This window comes from Falco rusticolus, chromosome 5, assembly GCF_015220075.1.
Source record: "Falco rusticolus isolate bFalRus1 chromosome 5, bFalRus1.pri, whole genome shotgun sequence".
In the NCBI taxonomy this organism is placed as follows: domain Eukaryota; kingdom Metazoa; phylum Chordata; class Aves; order Falconiformes; family Falconidae; genus Falco; species Falco rusticolus.
The window spans coordinates 63660550-63680820 of record NC_051191.1 but is presented as its reverse complement, the minus strand read 5'-3'; the positions used below and the strand labels follow the sequence as shown (position 1 = coordinate 63680820).

At 45.1% G+C, this 20271-nt stretch overlaps 1 protein-coding gene and 1 long non-coding RNA gene across 2 annotated transcripts in view; one reads left to right on the top strand and one right to left on the bottom strand.

Annotated features, from left to right (window-relative positions):
- SLC37A3 (solute carrier family 37 member 3) overlaps positions 1-14235 on the top strand; it is a 24840-nt gene extending 10605 nt beyond the window's left edge. The window contains exons 8-15 of the mRNA XM_037388449.1: positions 649-733; positions 1809-1984; positions 4488-4629; positions 5900-6001; positions 7926-7973; positions 8945-9096; positions 10850-10915; positions 11767-14235. Of these exons, the coding sequence (XP_037244346.1) occupies positions 649-733; positions 1809-1984; positions 4488-4629; positions 5900-6001; positions 7926-7973; positions 8945-9096; positions 10850-10915; positions 11767-11859 (864 nt within the window). The 3' untranslated portion in view covers positions 11860-14235. The remainder of the gene's footprint in view (positions 1-648; positions 734-1808; positions 1985-4487; positions 4630-5899; positions 6002-7925; positions 7974-8944; positions 9097-10849; positions 10916-11766) is intronic.
- The window catches only part of LOC119148376, a 10263-nt gene continuing 3499 nt past the window's right edge, over positions 13508-20271 (bottom strand). The window contains exon 2 of the long non-coding RNA XR_005104373.1: positions 13508-18398. This is a non-coding gene — a long non-coding RNA (uncharacterized LOC119148376). The remainder of the gene's footprint in view (positions 18399-20271) is intronic.

Below are 20271 nucleotides of genomic sequence, written 5' to 3'. Positions count from 1 at the left end.
GTGAACTAGTGCATCTTGCAGCACGTGACCTGCGATAATGGGCTAACAGAGCTGAGCTTGTCACTCTGGAGATGAGGAGGCTTAGGGTACCAAAGAGCAGCCTTCCAAAGCCTGTCAAGAGATTGCTGGGAAATCAGAGCCAGGCTCTTTCCTGGGTTGCATGGAGAGAGAGCTACAAAGCAATGATTATAAAGTGAAGCAGAGATTGTTCCAACTGGATGTTTGGAAAACTTTCACTATGTAGTTAGTAAGCATTAAAACGAAGGGCCAGAGCCTGGAGGATCTGTCTTTGGAGGTCTTTCAAGACCTGATTGAACAAAGTGCTGAATTTGGTGTTTGACCCTTCTTTGAGGAGTCCCTTCCAATATAGCTGGATCTGTGGTTGTGTTGGGTGAACTCCTTCCTCACTGCTGTTACTTCAGTACACTAAAACAACTGTTTCAATGTGGTCTTTCAGCCTAGATAGAATCAAGTCTGTTCAGGAGATGCAGAGATCACTTGTTTCCAAGTCTTATGGATGTAGTCTGAGTTGTTGTAGCTGTGTTTACTCTCTGACAAGGCTGGAATGTAAGGAAACCCTCGTTAGTCAGGGAAACTTATGAGACTGAAAATGTTTAAAAAAGTAATCTTTTATTTATTTATCTTCAGTATGCTTTCTTGGTGACTGCCTCTGTGCAGTTTGCTGGAGGAGTCATTGTGTTCTTTGGGCTCCTGACATCACCAAAGGAAGTGGGTAAGTAGAAGGAGGGCTGTAGTATTTCAGTCCCTTCGTGGAAAGCAGATCTGCAGCTTTCCATGTAGTACTAAAAGTATTGCTCATTTCAACAGCACTTATCCTTAGGGCTCTTATAAAATGGTGTTGCACTTTAGTGTATTTCTTGGAGCAAATGCTTTACTCGCCAAGATCACACTAAATGCCAGCGTGCATCATGTGTCTATACATGTGTCTGGATATTTTAAAAAGCAAAATAAAACAGCCTGGCTCAACATCTCCATTACGGTGTGCCTAATTACCAGTTTTTCTTCACCTGGAAATTCAGTATTTTTTTAAAGAAGCAGCAGGCAAACTGCTGGAACTGGCTATTGTGGGAGAAAACTATGGCAAGCCTTAACTGTGCAGTGGGAAGGGAAAGTAATTTTCATCTGCAGGTCTTCCACAGCCAGTTAAATAGCTCTCAAGTTGGATATAATCCTTCTCCAAGAAGATGGTAGGCAAGCCAAAGCGTAACAGGAAAACAAAAGAATTTTTGGGTTTTGACAGGGCCATGGAGGAGTTTTCCCAGGTGTCTGCAAAGGCTATAAAGTTGGTAGCACTAAAGCTACCATAAAGAGTGCCCTTTAGAGCACTCAGCAGCCCAGAAAGTGCAGTGCAGTTCCTAGATCTTCTGTTTCAGTGGAGGCGTTAACAGGCAGCAGCTGTCTGAGTAGTTGCTAGTACACCCAGCCTCCACACTCAAGAGAAGTGGTACTCAGGAGCCAGGGCTGAGGATCCCAACCACTAAATAAGGGGGGAAATGCACTAATTTGTTGTCTTCCAACTAATGGCCAGACACTCAGAACAGACAAAGCCGACGCCAGGATCAGACAGAATACTTTCAAGAGCGCTAGAAGACAAAGGGTAGAAACTGGCGACACTGCAGAACACCATCTAGAAGAGTTTCTAAGCCAAAGGAGGATGGAGGTATGGGAGAGCAAGGGAACTGCTAGAAGGGAGAATTGCTTAAAAGAAGCGAGCGTAGCGTTAGAGTGGGAGAGGGTGAAGAGTCTGTGGTCCGTTTTTCCTGTTGCATATCCCTTGTAAAACCTAGGACTCCCTGAGCTTGGAGCAGATGAAGATGGCAGTGTGGAGGAAGATGCCAACAGACCTTTAATGAGCAATGATGATGTAGATGATGACGACCGGAATATTCAAGCAACTGACACCGACAACCAGCCAAAGGCCATTGGCTTTTTCCAGGCTTGTTGCCTTCCGGGTGTAGTACTGGTGAGGACACAGATTCATGAGCGAGATCTGACTTCTGTTGTTAAATGTAAAGCTGATTTTTTGTGTTGTCAGCATTTTTTGACGACATTGTCAATATGTGTTGTAATTGTTGACAACTGACTTTTTACGCTGTTAAAACCTCGGGGCTGGGACTGTTATCCTTGTGCGCGTGTGGACTGTAATACTGTCTGGGTGTGTGGTTGCCTGTTGCTCTTCCCATTGGACTCCTGCTTCATTGGTGTATGTAATGAGACAACTATGGGCAGCAGAGATCCTGCCCTTTTTGCTGCAGAATTTGGAAGGGAGGCCATGAGCAAAGGCGTCTGTAAGATGCTTTCTTGCTAAGGTGACTATGCTGCCCTGAGGAATGGTATTCTTACTGCTAGGAGAGCATCACACAGAACTGTGGCACTGATACTGGGGTCTGATGGGGTTTTTTGTTGCGTTAAAGCAGAAAGCTGTCCTGAAAAGTCTTATTAATCAGCATGATGTAATGTGGCAAAGTAGGTTTCTTTTTTGGAATGAACTGGAAACAAGTCCGGGTGATGCAGTTTCCACATATTCTCATCCTGTCCCTTTTATGAGAACTTGTACTTCTCCATCAGGCAGTATTGCCCAATTCATGGATTTGGTTCAGCTGAATAATTAAGCTGCCATTAAAAAACAATGTTAACTTTCTGTGTGTTCCCTGAATACTAGAACCAATACAAGAAAGGGGACAGAGTGGCTGGCTCAGTAATAGCGTGAACTGTCTAGATTTGATCATGAAGCAGAACTACTGAATGGACAGTATGGTCAGGTACTCTTTATGCGCAAAGCGGTTAGTTGTGATTAAGGCAGCACAAAATGTAGAAGGGATGGGTGGACTGTCGGAGTTTAAAGTGTTGGACAACCACTGTTCTGTTGTTAAGACCTTGGTTGAGGGATGGCGACAGAAAGCATACCCATATGGCTAAATGCCATATAAACTCTGGCTTGGTGTTGGTGGTGCTAAGAATAGGCCGATGTACTTCAGGCAACATTTTTTAGTGGTGGAGGCCGCCTCAGTTGACATGCGACTGTTTTCATTGGCCAGAACGTGAGGAGGCACTATACAACTGATGTCGCTGTTTCTGTACTTGGGATTTTGAGGACTTGTTCTGTGCATTAACCCAGCAACATGAACACCTCGGAGTCTGTGAGTTTTACCTGATGTCAGATCAGTGTCAAGCAAAACTGGGACACTATGGCAGATCAGTGAGAGACCAAATACAGAGAGAACCTCCAAAGCCTTGTCAAGATTCTACAAAGGCTTTATTTGACACATTTTTTCTGTAGTTCCTCTGTTCTCCTGCTGAGTGATATGGTGGAAGAGTTTTAGCACAGACAGCTTTCCCCTGAGCCTCTAGAAATTCAATGTTTAATCACTCAGTCTGGTAGACAGTTTCTAAACATGTTGTAATAAATATCACTTCATACAGTGCACTTTTCACACCCAGCAGCAGGAGAACTCTACCAAACATACCTGTGTCTTACATGTATTGTGGCGATACAATACATGTACCTGTATTCTGTCCTGTGAAAGTGAAAAAGAGTTAATAATACAGTAAAAGAGGTTGTATCTGTTAAAATAATGTAAATTCAGAAGAGGTGATTTTTGTGGAGTTTAATATATAAAAAGATCTGCTTTCTGAAATTCAAAGACAAGCGTGTACATACACGGACAGTCTCAAAAGCTGTGACTCTAACGTGTTGGGTTTTCTGTCTTCATCCTTGTTTACCTCTCCAAATGTGGGTTCCTTGAATTGCTGTGTCAGTGTGTTATTAGGAGGCCTTACCGAAATAGTGTGCCTTGTCCCTCTGCATGCTGGGCCACCAATCCCAGAGAACAAATCTTTGCCACACACATGAAAGCTCTCAAGGAGATCTCCTAGCTAAGGAGAACTTGAGCCCAGCAGCCAAAAGCAGGAGGTTGTCTCAGCTGTTGGGTTTGGAAGCATGTGCTTAGCTTTGGCCAAACCTTTCATCTTCTGTCCTGGAATACCTGCCTAGGGATTATGAATGAAACTTTCTCTTCTGGTGCTGTAAGCAGATGAGCCTTCTGAGCAGTAAAAGATAGAGGAACTACTTCACCTAACTTTTCTCAGCATGATGCACAGATAACTAAACCTCTAGGTTTTTTTTATGTCACATAGTTGGCTCCCTGCTCTTGAGAAGGTGAATTAAATTTCCATCATTTTTTTGGAAGCCTGGTGTCGTTTTCTTTCAAGATTACGCTGAAAGTGTAATCTTTTAACCCATTGCATTCAGTGAAAAGAAAATAACATCTTGACTTTGATTTTTGTGTTCTCGGGTTCTCTTTGATGTTCAGCATTAAGCTTTCATAATGCTGCCTTCTTACGTGAAATGCAGAAGTACTTTCCCCTGAAAGCTGTAGCTGGATACAGAGCTTTATGGGAAGAAGCAGAAATGTTGTTTGTATTTCTCAAGTGCTAACTGCTTGCTGGCCCTCCCTTTCTTCCAGTACTCTTTGGCCTATGCCTGCTTGAAGCTGGTGAATTACTCATTCTTCTTCTGGCTGCCCTTCTACCTCAGCAACAATTTTGGATGGAAAGAAGCAGAAGCTGACCAGCTCTCGATCTGGTATGATGTGGGAGGAATCATAGGTGAGTAAACAAGTGAATAACGTCTTCCTGCAGTTGCCCTGCTAGCATTTGAAGATGAAGGACAGATAATGCAGCTCAGAGCAGTCAAGTTCAGTGGGATCTAGCTGTTTACTGAATATATGAGAAGTCTAGTTACGTATGTGGCTGCTCGGCTGGTTTGTTGGTGGATTTTTTCTAAAACACAGAGTATGTGAGCCCCCTAAAGAGTTTACTTATAATTTAAAGAGCATTGTCACATTCTTGGACACTACCCCCAGCAGGCATTTTTCTTTACTCACGAGGACTTCTTGAAAAGTGCCGTGTACAAAGTGGTGTCCCCGCTGCTTGCTGCTTCCTTTCTGACAGGTAGTCTTAAGGAGGAATTTAGATCCGGGCCTACTGGGTTCTATACTGTCCCTTCTGTCCTGTATTTTTAAGAACAGACTCGGCACAGATCTCAGCAGAGTAAACACAACTGTATTATGTTCAGAAATAAAATGTTATTGCACTTGTTTCTGCTGGCTGCAAAATCTGACCCTGTTCCTCCAGAATAAAGAACATACTGTATATCTGTTTAGACTTCCACTCTCCTGTGCTCAGTTTCTTGCTTTATTACCTTGTCCAGTTAGCTTTCCTAGAACAGACATCCTTGTTTTGGTCTGTTCAAGGACACTTTTTTTTTTTGTTGTTGTTGCCTCTGTGGCCTTTTCTGTTTGGCTCTCTCAACACTCTAGTTTTTACCAGCAGAGCAGTTCCTACAGAGGTAGCAATGATACATAAGGTGATTTTTATCAGTTATCTGCATTTATTACAATTAGTTGCACCTACCCTAAGTAGGTGAGACAGCAGGGAATGTGAGGCCCCTTTGTGCTAATACTTTCCTTGTGGAAAAGAACTGACTTTTCTTGCACTTTCTGTTAAAGAAACCAGCAACAGTGTTAAGCTTGCTTACATCCAGAGTTGTAGTGATCCTAGAGCTGTGATGGCCCTATAGGGGAAGGAAAAGGAAAGCAGGAGCATTGGCTAGTAGCATGCCAGAAAAAAAGAAGTAATAAATTCCTGGGAAAGCAGTATGAGTAGTTTTCCCTGCTCTATCTGAGCCACTTAATTTTACTGTGGTCTCTGTGTCTGGGGCAGTCACAGCAGGTGACTTAGTTTCCAGGATTTTAGAGAGAATAAGTATTGATGAGAAGGCAAAAGGCCGATGCGCTCGGTGAAATGAGTTTTGTTCAAGGTGTTAGCATCCTGAGCCTGACAATGACTTTTATTTTTATTTTTTTATTATTTGCAGGTGGGACTATCCAGGGCTTGATTTCTGATGTGCTACAGAAGAGAGCCCCAGTGCTAGCGATCAGCCTGCTCTTTGCTGTAGGCTCTCTTTTTGGATACAGCCGTGAGTATGCTTTTACAGTGATAAGAGGTTCGTTTGGTACATCCTAAAGAAAACCAGAGCGCAGCCTTTTCCAGTTATGTTTTCTGGTCTTGAAACCGCTTTGCCTTTCAGTTTGTTTTGCCTGAAGTATGGTGCTGCACAGAAAGAAATCTGTTCTCAGGTTAATGAGGTGGAAAAGAATTAGCTGAGTGGTTGGATTTCCCTGTACTGGTGAGTTATGGTACTGATCCTTCTCCAGTGTCAGTGAGATTTTTGGCATTGTCATTGTATCAACACCACAACTGACAGAGCAGGAAATCTCAGGAAATCTTATCTTCTGTAGCAAGAGGAAAGAGAATCTGGGGACAGATCTGTGCTGGCGTACATATATGCTACAAAGAGGCAGAAGCTCTTGCACTTCACCACTTACGCTTCTGTAAGTGATGAAATTGAAGAGTTCCTGCCTCTTACAACACAGTTCTCAGTGACTGGTTATTGAAAGGAGTCTGTCATGAAAACTGAGTAGAAAGAGACAGGCAGATCTGATTTCTGTGAAACATCTATGGAGCTCTGCTAAGGGTAACAGTTTCGTGTCTTCAGACATGGTGTCCTGTGGTACCAGAGTGCTTTAACTCACTGGGATGTCATTTGACTTCTGTGTGTCTTCCTCCAAAGTGGGGTGGTGATACAGACAAGCTTTTGTAGAGCACTGTGAGATCTGCAGACAGAAATCACTGCTAGAGCTGGACATGAGAAGCAAAGTGTGCCTTTCAGAAGTATGTGGGCTTACTCAGAGAGTCTCAAAAGTAAGGTCAATAAAGTGTAATCATTACATAGCAAGGTTGGGCTTGGTGGCGTTTCGTGGGCTTTTGTGCTCACTCGTTATTTCAAAAGTGAATTGGAAGCAAATATAAAATTGCTGCTGAAAAAGTTTAAAGTTTGTACTAGATATAGCAGGGCAGCCAGAGGTCCAGGTGTCTTGTGCTTAGCTCAAAATGCACTGATGTCCAGCCAGATGCAGAGGGCTCAGACAGGCTATATGAAGTTACTGCAGTGTGATAATTTAATTTCCATAAGCCAAACCAGGAAACTTTTTTTTGTGCACCTAGTGTGTTGTACGTAAGAGTAATAACAACCCCAAGAACATGGGAAAAGGGCTGCAACTTGCCTTACACATGGGAATTTGACCATGTTGGGCCCCAAGTTGGAAGTGGTGAGTAAGGAATTCAGGTGATGCCTGGAAGTGAGATATTGGGGAAAACAGTGTCTGAAAATCACCGAGGGGCTATAGTGGAAAACCTGCTGCATGTACACACTATGAAGCTGTTCCTGTAAAGGGAAGCAGAACCTGTAGGCATGCAAATGTGGCTTTGTGAGGAGGAATTGGGATGTGGGGTTTTGCATTTTTTATTTCATTGTGCAGCATTGTTTAGGCAGTTGCTGGATTACTACCTCCAGATCTAGTATCTGTATTTAAAAAAATATTTTGGAAAATTCAGGAAGGGGTGATTCAAGTGCTGAATACTTTATGGTGGGAGAGTTTGAGTTTAATCTACCTTCCCCAGAGAGACAGCAGGAGGATTCTCTTACTCTTCAGAAGGACTTTCAAGGAGAGTAAATGCAAGCTCTGTGTCACAGAAAGAGGCATGACAAGGACTGGAACCCAGAGCTACACAAATCTGGTCTCCTAATAGGGCACAAAATTTTAATGGCAGAGGTGGCTCTACTGTAAAGTGCTGTTAGGAAACTTCTGGGTCTTTACTGTCTTTAATCTCTGTAGACGTCTCTAGTCATCTAGTCAAATAGAAGTTATTGTTGTTGCTATCTAGCTAACTGAACAGGCAGTTCAAACTGGATGTTTGCATGCTTCTTTCTGATCCTAAATAAGTGGCTTTCTCAAGTTCATTTGTTTTATTCACACTTATCTGGTCTCTTTCTCTTGCAGGTTCTCCAAACAGCAAACCTATCAATGCTGTGATCATGGCAATTACAGGTATCTTATCAAATGTCACTGTTATGCTAGTAGACATATATATATACATTGCAGAAAAATCAGTAACGCCAACCTCAGGTGGTGGTAATACATTTGTGTGCCACCTCTGCTGGTTTTGCAGAAAGACCAAAAGCTGGGGCCCAATTTCTGTTGCTTTTGGAATACAGCTGGAGGAAAATTGCCTTACAAAGGGAAGTATAGAATATAGACTGTATAGAATAATGGCTTGGAACTAAGGGGGTCTGTCTTGGTGCAGTACGATGGAGACAGATTTATGCTAAAATACCTAGCAGTGGTCTGGTATCTGAGGAAGTGGATATATGGCAAAGTCATGAGCTGCAGTTCAGATTTGAGGGCGTTTGTCTGTCAGAACCCCAAATGCCCTGTGTACTGTGAGAGGTCACAAGCTTTGTGTGCTACCAGACATACTGTGCTGTGCTATGGAATTAAGATTAGCTTGCATGAATAGAGCCTTTCTTTTCAAACGCTCCTACTTCAGAACTCTGTCCTTTCGTGGTTTTTTTTCTGCCTTCCATCTTCTGCATGAACCCCTGGAGACTGAGGCTGTAGCATGGGGGTATGCTACTCCAAAGTAGAAATGTGTCTAAACCTGATTCATGTTGAGGGTTTGTATGTGCATGCTGTTCAAAACTAGCTTTCTGAATGCAGTTCGATGCATCCTGATTTCTTGCAGAGTGTGCCACAGCTAATGACCTCATTTTTGCTGTGGGATGAATATATGATTGTTGGCAACTTCTGTGTGTGTACTCCAGGTACGCAAGGTGTTCCATGACTGCATGTTTCAGCTGTGAGGGTACCCTTCTACACACAATTAGTCTGTGGTCACTGTCCTTAGACTTAATCCTTTTCCTGAGCTGTGCATGGTAGAAAACCTGTGTTTTGAAGATGTTCTGTTGAGAATCTGCCTGCACGCTTGTTTTGCACTAAGGCTAGTTTCTCGGTACTTTCAGGATTTTTCATCGGAGGCCCATCTAACATGATCAGTTCTGCAATTTCTGCTGACCTGGGGCGTCAGGATCTGGTGAAAGGCAGCAGTGAGGCTCTGGCAACAGTCACGGGAATTGTGGATGGAACTGGCAGCGTTGGTGCTGCAGTTGGCCAGGTGAGGCTACCAACAAAATATAGAGGTCTGGGGAAGGAGGCAGAGAGTCTGGTGTGGTTAGAGATGTTAGCTCATTCCTCATTCCAAAGTCACATGGAGAGAAAGAGAGGGTTGATTGGTTTGGTTTGTGTGGTTTTTTTAAAAGTTATTTATTTAAGAAACAACCAAGGGAGCATGTCTGTTTTAAGCTTCCAGTGGAAGCAATTAAATTAAGAACTAAGTATTCATAGTGCTAATGTTACAGGACTTTCGTAATTCAAATGAATTTTAGAGACTTTCGTATCCTGAGCTCCAAAAAGCAAATAAAGGTCAGCTTCACAAAGAGTCAAAATAAAACATTTTGAAGTTTGTTTGGGATTTTTTTTCCAAATAATAGAAAAACCTTTGGTTACAGAAAAGTTTAGCTGTATAACTGAGTAAAATTAGAATACTTATGATGAATGTTACAGTGTTTATAAAGTAATCTAAAATTTGCTCTTATTTATGGTTCCCCTTTTTGTCTATGGATCTCTCTTACACCTTGTAAATCCAGCACCACTTGCCTTTGATAGTCCTTACAGTGTGCTGCCAGAGGTCTGAAGACTAGACTGTTGCAGAAAAGGAAGCTGACAGTGTGCCCACTGGGGACATTCTTTCTTCTCAAATACAAGTGTTAACTATGTGGAGGAGCACAGTGGTGCTTTGGGGAAGGGAGGATTTAGTAGAAAGATCAGAGGCGGTTCTGTTCCAGGCATCCTCTAATGCTGGAAAATACCAAGGATGCAGGCAAGGCATACAAGTTTCTTTTCGGGAGAGGGATTTGTTTGTACTTGCCATTGATTGCCTAATAAATACAATCATTCAGTCTCTATTTTGTAGGAAAGATGCTGTTTAGCACCATTAAACATTGGAAAATTACAAGTGCTTTGTGGACATCTTAAAGTGCACTGTTATGCTCAGTGTTCTTCTTGCATTGTCTACAGTGTTTCTGTCTTCCCCCACACATACCATTCAAACTCATGTCATCATAAAAATTGGGTCTTTAGTTCTGAAAAATTCCACCTGCCTCCTATTCTAACATTGCGTTTATTTCAACAGAGACAACCATGATGTCATTCTGGGGGTGTGTGAATAACAGCAAATGCACAATGGACATGTTAGAAATTCAGATCCTGTTTTGTGCTAATATACCCCATAGTGAAGAAGGGAGGCCCTTGTACAGCATCTGAATATAAATCTGCTAACAGGGAATACATTTTCTTTTGTAGTCTGTATAGTCCTGTTGAACTAGGGTGCAGTTCAGAACAGACTGTGGTCTCAAGTGTCTTGCCTACGATGAAGGGTTAAGTAGTTAGTGGTTGCACAGCTCTTGAAAATGCGTCCTGTGTAATTTATAAGCCATTCTAGAGCTTTTAGTTCTTCTGAGAGTACTTACATCCACTTATGTCCCAGTGTGCTGTGCGAAAACCTTGTATTCAGCGGAGTCAATTTGTCACCCTTTGAAACTGTAGTTCAGTTCTGTCTTTATGCTGCTATGAGTTACTGTAAAGCTTCAGGATGGTGTCTTCGTTTTGCTGAGACTGTGAGTCTTTTACAGAAGGGTTGCTGTCCTGCGTCATCTCTTCTGACAGGAAAAGATCAGCTGGAAGGTTTTGTGATCAGCTCTGTATGGAGTGTCGACAGCCCACAAATTCTAAAAAATGAGAGTAATGCCTGAAAGTCATGCTTATCTTCCCAGTTTGAATAATTTTTTTTTTTTTCCCTTTCTATTTAGTATCTAGTGTCTTTGATCCAGGAGAACCTGGGATGGATGTGGGTTTTCTATTTCTTTATTGTAATGGTAAGCAATCTCCTTTTTAAAAAAAAATTCTTTGTCAAAGTTGTTTGCAATAGAAAGTTTTTGTGAGAACCTGAACATTGTGACTTAGGCATGCAATCTATTTCTGCAACAGCTGAAAACTCTGATGCCATTCTCCAAGTGGTATTGTGGTGTGCCTTTGCCTCAGGGTGTCTAAATCAGCTGCGTTCATATGGATCCTTTTGAAGTCATGTTGCCCAAGAGGAATTGAGGTTGTGGCAGAGATGCAAAAGTACTTGTTTAAAAACGCCGGAATTAATTTTTTAAAGCTCATACCACCTGACTGACTTCCAAGGCCTCGTTCATCTCCATGATAGGTAGTTCCTAATGTTTTCAGGGAGCTGAAGTGAAGCTGCTTGTTTGTTAGCCCTTGAAGATTAGTGGAAGGAGTGATGAGGACCTTGAAACTAAAATGAAAATGACTTTGCCGTGCTATGCCACTGGGGGAGAAGATCGTTCAGGCCCTGATATCCTCAGTGTTGCCACAGTGGTGAATGGTGTTAAAATTCACCTGTTCTTCCAAAAAAAGGAATTGTCTTTGTGTCTGTGCTAACAAGGGAAAAGGCCACTTCGGTAGCCGGCAGAGGTGGCCAGGAGGACAACCTTTGAGGAGGTGAAGAGCTCAGCTTCTTTATGAAAAGATCACAACAGCTGAAATTGTAGAGCTTATGAGCTTTCCGGCAGGCACAGTCCCTCCATCTGCTGTGCTACTTTGTCCTTGCTCCTCTTAGTCTGTATCTTTCTGGGGAGGCCTTGAACGCACATTGGAGTGCAGGATGGCTGCGGCTATGGCTGTTCTGTGCTAATTGTCCTGGATATGCTTTTTTCCACAGACGAGTTCAACAATCCTGTTCATTTCACCATTAATAGTGAGGGAGATCAGATTGCTTCTGCATGAGCGGCGCCTGCGGATGCTGGCTGAGTGACTTCTGCTTGCTGCTGGAAGGACTGTTGTACAGACCTGACTAATCAAAACTCTGGGAGACTTGTTTCTTACATCCTCCAGGTTTGAACTAATTCAGAACGGCTCTGCAAGACTTGATTGACCTGCCTCTGGCAAGCTCAATAGTGAAGTACCAAATACCCGTCCTGAGACCACCCACCTCATGGAGCTGCTGACTTAAGCTAGACAATCTATGGGACTGGCGGATTGTCCTGGCCTACCAGACTTCCATGTCAGTGGTCACACTAGGGTCTTGTGTTGGGTGGTCTCACTGCTATACCCTTTCTTATTTATTTCTGGATGTCCTGACCAAAGGTCAAGTGTTTAAAACTGACGGTGGAGAGGCTGTCTTGCAATGTATTTTGATGCTCAGTTGTGCTGTTGAAATCCTACAGTGCATTTCATGGGTAGTCTAAATTTATGACCACTTTAGCTTTTAGAAAGGGCAAAAATAATTATTTGGAATGTGCGCTATTTGTTTAAAAAAATGCTGTTGCTAAATCTACACAGACAGACCTCTGCTATCCCTAGCTATTAACTGTTACATATTCCATTAGATTCACACGGAGAACTTGCCTCCGTATCTGTTTTTAGCATTTTAAAATAGTAATATTACTAATCTCTGGGAAATGAGATTTCAGTTTTTAACTATTTAAGTAGACAAATAGTGTGCAATACTTTACTGTGATCTCTGAGAATAAGCCTTAATAGATCCTTTGTGTTTAAAGGATCCTTGAATGGCTTTGGGGGATCAGTAATGGGACACAAGTACTTTCACTACTGCTTTGTTATTTGAAGTCTGATCAATACTGACCAAAATGGGACTGTCAGGTGACCCTCTGCAGGAAGCTGGTGTCCCTGATTTCATACTCGTGGGGCAGTTGCTCATCCAGCAAAGGTGAACCAGAATGGAATTAAAGGAGTTTAAGGGACCCGCCTGCTCTCGGACGCTGGCTTCCAGGCAGGGACTGAAGCGTACTTGTGATAGCATGAAGGAGCACGTGCTGCTGTCTTCCCTGTGCTCCTCTGCCTGTGGCTGCACAGGGGGGCTCAGGCTCCAGGGTTTTAAAGCTTGAGTTGTACCTTGAAGAGAAAGGTGTAGATGCAAGTCAGCACTAAAACCATATGACTGCGCTTACTGTGGCGGTATATGAGTATTTTGCAGTACTGTGGTAAGCACGGTGAGCAACTGACACCTCTAACATTTGTTGGTGATGTTAATGGGATCATCAGGTAACTTCACAACAAATTGCTTTCTGCTTATGCCTTGGGATGTTTGATTGTAATAGGTATGTGTTAACCAGCAGAACTTCTGATCAAACACTCAATCTTAACTACTCAGCAATGCCTGGACAGGGGTGGGGGACAGGAAAATTCTTGGAGCTGAAAATTTGAAACTTTTTAAATGGGAAAAGTTGCCTTTTCAAAATGTACAGTGATTTTATTATTTTTTTAAACTTATGAATGTCAGGTTTTAGTCATGTGTTGATTGTAATGAGTGGAACATTTAGTGCCTTACGGTTTTACTGTATTGAATGGTTGCTTGGTGATTGCAGCTTGTGCAGTGACAGCTCTGTGCACAGCTTTGCTTACTGTGAAACTCAGTTGCTCCATTTTATTTTTTTTTTTTTGAGTCAGTCTCTTGGTGGAGGAGATTCTTGCATTTTTTGCTAACCCTTGAAAAAATTCAGTGCTTGGGAAAGCAGTGCTATCAAGCTGGTGAGGGACCTGAATCCTTTTCTCTTCTCATTCCCATTCTGATTTTTGCCTGTATAATTAGAGCAGGAGACTGAGAAACTGTCATCCTGTTCTCAGAATCACGCCCTGGGGTTAGTGTCTGCATCCCAAGCTACTCATTAGCCCCTGTACAAATAGAATCAAAACTCCCTAAAATTCAGTTCTAAAACTGATGGCAGCACCGTTTGCCCCAGCCGCTGCGTCTGAGAATCTGTGGTTTCAAATTCCAGCCTGGATGAGCTTTTTGGGCGACCGTCTGGGCACTAGATAAGCTTCTGATGAAAGGTGGGGTGGGAAAAGGACGTCGCGTCGCTGGGGTCGGGGGGAGGAGAGGCAGGCCCCGTAACAAATGGTTTCCTGTAAACTGTTCTGTCCCCTCTTGGTAAGTGTCAGATGTGTTGTGAGCACTGCGAGCACAAGCTGCCCAGCAGCTCACATGTAAGTGTGCAGCGGTGCTTTGAGGCCACCCTCAATTAGTGAGGCATGCCTATGACTTCAGGGTGTTGTTGTTGTTGCCCTGAATTTTGGGTTCTGTTTATTTTTTCAAGGTGCTCAGATGGAGAAGGGTTTTCAGTCTGATCACGTCCAAACATCTCACGTGAATAAACTTACTTTGACTTGATCTGGCCTAATTCTTCCATGTGCTTTATTCTGCTGTTCTCACTGTGGTTCTGCTGAGCGTGCTTCTCGTCCTGCTCATTATAGGCCTAGCTCCTGTTTTTCACTCGGCTGCTGTGAAGACCTGAGCTCTAACTAATGCCGAAACCAACCCCTCACCCCAGCCTAAAAGGGGACGGTGTTCCCATGTGCTGCGGTTTGGCCCTCTTCCTGATCAGCCTCGCGAGAAGCTTTGTGAGGCTCCCCTAACAGAGATGTCCATAACAGTGTAATTAATGGTCTTAAATAAAGAAGCCAGAACATATACTTGGTTTTATTTATTTATTTGTTGATCTGCATGTAGAAGTCAGGTGTGCTTCCCTTAAAATTAAATGTGCCATGTGGCTGCTGGCCCTGCTGTGCCTTGTCTCCTGTGGCTTGTTTCTTTAAACACAAATCCACACCTATGCTTGGCTGTGTTTAAATGGACACAGCGGGGAACTTCGTAACTGTGTTTGTGTTTTATAGTTTACTGTAAATCCAGAGCTGAGCGCCATACTGGAGTGCTGGAGAAATCCCTGTGCCTGCATGTTCTGGTCCCTCAACTCCAAGTAGTTTGGTGGTGCTATGATGCCATCCCTTGAGAAGAGTAAAAATCCATATTTCTGCTGCTTTTCTGTGACTTTTTTTTTTTCCCTACTTACAAAGAACTTGCCTACTGTGGAAGTACTCTAAGGGGCAGAGTTTTGCTTGAGTGTCTGTTTGAAAATGTGGATCAGTAGCAGTTCCCATCACCGGCACTGACTGCAATCGCCGAAGCCCCGCGTTTGGGCAAGCAGAAGCGTAGAAATCACTTCAGCGTGCAGAGGAAGCGCGTTAAGAGCCGATTTCTGTGTGTTTGGCTGTAGCCCAGGATGTGACAGACTGACCAAGCTGGTTATGAAAGAACTGGTGTCCTTCAGCCCTGTCATGCTTTTTTGTATCTGGGAAGGTCCTTGCAATAGCTGCCCTCCAAGCAGTGATACTGTGTCCCGGTTTTCCCAGAAGCCTGGAGCGCGGCGGTGTGGAAGCCTGCCTGCCGGCAGTGCCACGGTGCTCTCCAGAGGTGGGGGAGTTGGGCTTCTGCTGGGCAGCCTCAGAGAGCAGAGCTGCTTGTCCTCGCCGAACCCAGAAGAGTAGCTTTCCCTTCTGCAGGGAAGTGGGAGGAGAAGCAGCGGCATGTTTAAAGGTTTATTGTTTTTCACCTGAGATAAAAGGAGAAAGTATCTTTTGAGAGAGTCCCACAGATGTCTCCAGTAACAGCGCTGGTTGTTCAGGGCTGTCTCACGCGCTGCTGTTTGGTTACTCCGTGTAATTTTGCCCTCGCTCCAGCGGTGGCCGAAGTGCTCTGCCAAACCTATTTGCAGTTTCTTCCCCCTTCTGTTTTAGGGCCTTTTCTAACTGAAAGTGCCTACAGGGCTGTTTTGGGTTCTGTATTGCAAACGTTTTCTAAGGCACAGCATGCCCACCTTCCTACATCTTTGTCAAGCCTTATCTAATCCTTTTAGTAAACAGCTTACCGTTCTGAGGGCTGTAAATACAGGCTTAGACCGTTTTGTGGGGCTGGATCAGGGCTGTGTGTTAATGTACGGGCCCATGAAAGCATCTTGGTTCTATTAGAGCCCTTCCTAAATGATGGTTGCTTAGATGAGCATTTACAGTAATGCAAAGAAGAAGAAATTAGGCAATTGCTGTGAATGTCCCCTTTGGTTCTCCTGCGCTGGCGGTCGTGCCTGTGCACATCTGGATCCCAGGAGGTTCTCCTGGAATGTCTCCTTTGACCGCCTCTGCAACCATGTGCAGGTGCCTATGAAAACAAATGCAGTGGGCAAACCAGGACGTGCTCCCGGGGCGCGGGAGCGGGTAGCCAGCTGTGTGATGCTCTCGTTAGGTTTAAGCTTACTGCCAGGAGAAGGAAGATTTCTGCTGAGATTACAGAAGCCCAGGTAAGCTATTTGGGGATAACCTGTCTTGTTTTGGAACAGTTTTTAAAGCACTGGTGGCAGTTGATGGACCTGTAGGTGAATTGGTGAAGTCTGTGTCCGTTGGTGTTCTTGCTCATTTGTGAAGGATAGCAAATCCGTACGCCACCACTTCTCATCCTTGTGGGCTGCACAAGTAACAATGTAATCCAGAGCGTACCAGTGGAATGACAGCGGATAAGGATGAGATTACTTGGATGTGCTGTTTAAATCTTTCCTTATCCTGTGGTAAGCAAAGCATTGGGTATTCACGATGGGCTGATTTCTCCAGGTTCCTGGATTCCAACACTAGCTCAAGAGGATGCGTATACCCAGAGACCGACATCCTCACCCTTTCTACGGTTTGTCAGGTGGGACCAGTTTCTAGAAACTCACTCATCTGCTCTGGGGTGCGCGGCAGGGCAAAGCTGCACCAGGCTGACAAAAGCTGGTGCTTGCCTGCAGCGAGTGCCAAAGATGACAAAGCAGTTGGGTAATAGCTGACCGTGCTGTTCAGCCGGAAGGATGGGAGTATCCGAGAGGCAGTTTCATCGGGACTGGCTCAACTATCCATTCACCTCCTCTTCAGCCTCCTTGCCCTCTGCTGTAACTCTTGCATCCTTCTGGGAATATTAATATTTCATTTTTTCCAGTCAGAAGCAGGTTCATCCCAGGACTGCTTAGCAAGGCACGGCAACAAGTAAGGCAGACCGCAACAGGCAGCTGCGGTTCCTGCTGTTGAATGCAAAGGAGCCGTTACACGGGGGGAGAGGCAAAGGTGGGAGCCCTGCCTGCAATAGCAGGCGTGTCAGCACTGCACCAGCACAAGTGGCTTCTGAACTAGTGCACGCCTCCAAAACGTCAGGTGAGCACGTGTGCAGGGCTGGTAGAGTTTCTGCTGGAGGTGGCTCTTGCTGCTTAGTTTTGTTTCTGTGCACATCTGTGATGCTGTTTGGGGCTACCGGAACTCCCAGGCCTGTTTTTAAACACTGCGTTGGCCCTCTGTGCTCAGGCAGCATCAGGGCTGGTTTCCCTGAGGGACGGAGGAAGGTGCTGAGGGAACACGGAGCCACGGCCCCGGCAGCTGGGTGCCACCCTCGCTCTGAGGGAATCTGGCCTTTGCTCCAGATTGCTTTATGTGCCTGGTTCTGCTGTACTTTGCCACTTGCTTTGGCTGCTGTTTTGCTATCAGTTGGATGAGGATCCCTGCCTGTCTTTTGTGACTTTGTTGACTGCAGTTTTCTCAACTGCCTTCACTTCTTACACAGGAAGCAAGCAGGGAGTTGTTTTGGAGGGTTTATCGTAAGAGAAGGACTCGTTTTGCCTGATTTGCTCTTTTCTTCCTGCTTCTGCTGTTTCACCTCAGTTTACCTGTTCAGTTCTGAATGTACAGGACCAGATTCCTCCCTCTTCTGTCCTCAGTCCATTTGCTTTGGTCCAGCCCCTGTGGTAGCTTGTCTCCAAGACTAGAAAAGGAGCCAGTATTTTCTGTGCTAACAAAGTGAGCATTGTAATGCAGTTGCAGAGTGGGTGGATGTGATTGCCAACAAACATACTCCTTCTGCTGGGGAGTGGATTAAAGCTCAAGGTGACTTTGTTCCTGCATAAATTCACTAACTTTCCCCGGGGAACTGAAGGGGCAGGGTTGGGAGGGGAGAAGTATGATAAATGAAAGTGTCGGAAGGAAATGCACTTACATGGCACACGCTACCAGGGCATAAACGTGTGCTCTGTGAGGAGCTTTCAACGTAGCTGAAGGAAGCACTCAATGGATAAAAAAAACCCGGGACGAAGTTGAGCGTGGCTCTCTGCAGGCTGCTGTCCCAGTGTAATTGCCTGGGTAAGTGGATTAGCAGCAGCAGCGTGGCTTGTTGGGGTTAGGCAGGCTCTGAGGGGAGCCAGGAGGGCACTGTTCCTCACCAGAGGAGGAGACACAGGCAGTGTTCTCTATGGGAAACAGCATTGCTCTCTACCAGTCAGACCTGTTTGACACCAAAAGCTGTGGCTGACGGTTGGGCTGTCATCGCGTGGGCTTGCTGGGAAGGGTCCCATGGAAACAGTTCCTTTCAGAGCTATTGCTTGTCCTTATCTGCCGCGAGGTGGGTATGGTGACAGCAAATCACATCTTGGGACACTTCTTCTCTGCTTTTGTTGCCATGGGAATCGGTGTCTTCCACAGCTTTGTCTCCTGTGAAAAAAAGAGAAGTATTGTTACCTCCCCTGGCTCCCCCACCGATACGTGCCGAAGAGGAAGGGGGCTGGGGTCAGCCGTGTGGCACCTGGAGCAAACGCTTGTGTTGGGGCAGGGCCACAAGGTCGTTTGTCTTCAAATCCCATCCGGCCGTGCACGTTCCTCTGCAGTAGTTACCACATCTGTGTGATGGGGTGGTGACGCAGAGCACAAGCAGGCAAGGCACGCTGGCCCAGGCAGCCCTGTGCCGCTCGCCCTAGGTGGCAGCCACAGAGCTTGCTGACCTCGCCAGTGTAACAGGGCTGGGACCTGCCCTTGCACCTGCTTCACAGTTTGGTAGAAGAATCTGGATCACGTGGCCTTCTGACATGCCAAACCAAGCGCCATTTCAAAAGTCTGGCGTGGCCCAGGGGTTCGAATGCCCATCCAGTGGGAACTCGGTGGTCTGCGGGGCGGGGGCAGAGGTGCACCAGGTTTGGGGGGGGGGGGGGTGTCCCATCTTTTGTGTCCCTCCCCAGGCGACTGAGCAGCCCCCCTCAGGGATGCGGGAGCCACGCAGCTGGTCCTTCACAGCCAGGAGGCAAAGGCACTGAGGAGACTCCGAAGGGACCCAAGGAGTTCCAGGGGAGTGGGAACCCCGTCGGGATCCCAACCCAGCATCCGTCACCTCTCCTGTGCTTCAGCTCACGGCCGAGCCCGTTTGAGTGTGGTAGGGAGAGAAGGGAAACCGCATTGACAAAGCGAGCCCTAACTCTTAGGGGGAACTGTCTGGTCCCTGGAATTTTCCATGCTGTACGGGGAGCCAAGGCTCTCCCTCTGAATGTACCCTGAGGTGCTACGAGAAATCAGCTCCGTTCGGAGAGCGCCCTGCATTTGTACTGTACATCTCGTTCCTTCCTCCCAGCCCCTGCTTGTGTCATTTCTTTAAATCGTAACTGATCTCTATTTTAGTTACGCTTCTTGAGCAGGTTCCGATAGTGAATTCAAAGATAGCTGTCTGCCCAAAACTCCTACGAAATAAAGAAGTCGTGTTATTTCCACAGTACAAATGAGGAACTGAGTCAGAGGGAGGCTAAATGACACATCTGAGGTTACCCAAGAGGGCTGAGCACTGCTGGGAACCGAATCTGACAGTTCCTCTCCCCACTGCCGGAGCTCTTGCCCTCTGCCGCGCGGGATGTGGGGCATCGCCCCGCTCTGCCCCAGCCTTTCATCTCGGCCTGGGCCCTTGGGCTCTGAAATGAGCCATAAATGCAATCAACCCCTTTCAAGGGGAGAGAGTGATTTATCTTGAGCCCTAAACTTTTAGCACTGGAATTAAAAGTAGAATTTGAACTGGTCTGTGTAAATAACCCCACCATCACAATCCAGAGCTTTTGCTTAGACTTTGGTGTTCGTGGTGCCACCTTTTCCTGGGAACTGGCTGTGATGCCTCTGATTGACAAAGGGTTCATGTTTGTGCTGAAGCTGACGTAGCTTTTGTCGCTAAAAATGCGACTTGCTTTCGAACTGTGCTGCTTCATGTTATGTAAAGAATCTTCTTGATGTTCAGCCATTCAAGCTAAAGTGGTTGAATGTAGAAATACAGATGAGAAATGTGGGACTCTGGAGCAGCAGGAAAAAGTGTGCCATAGCAGTTTAACCTGGGATGCAAATAAAACACACAATTCTCTCTCAAAAATGTGCATATGTGTGCTGTATTTTTAAATTTTAAAAATATCTACGTAATAAGCTGTTTTAAATGAGTCATTATGAAATGCACGAAGTTTCACTTTCCCATCTGAGATGCATATCTCTGTGTTTACCCTTTTGCATATGTATGAGTACATACACATTTATAAATACATGAAATGCTCACACTGTTGTAGAT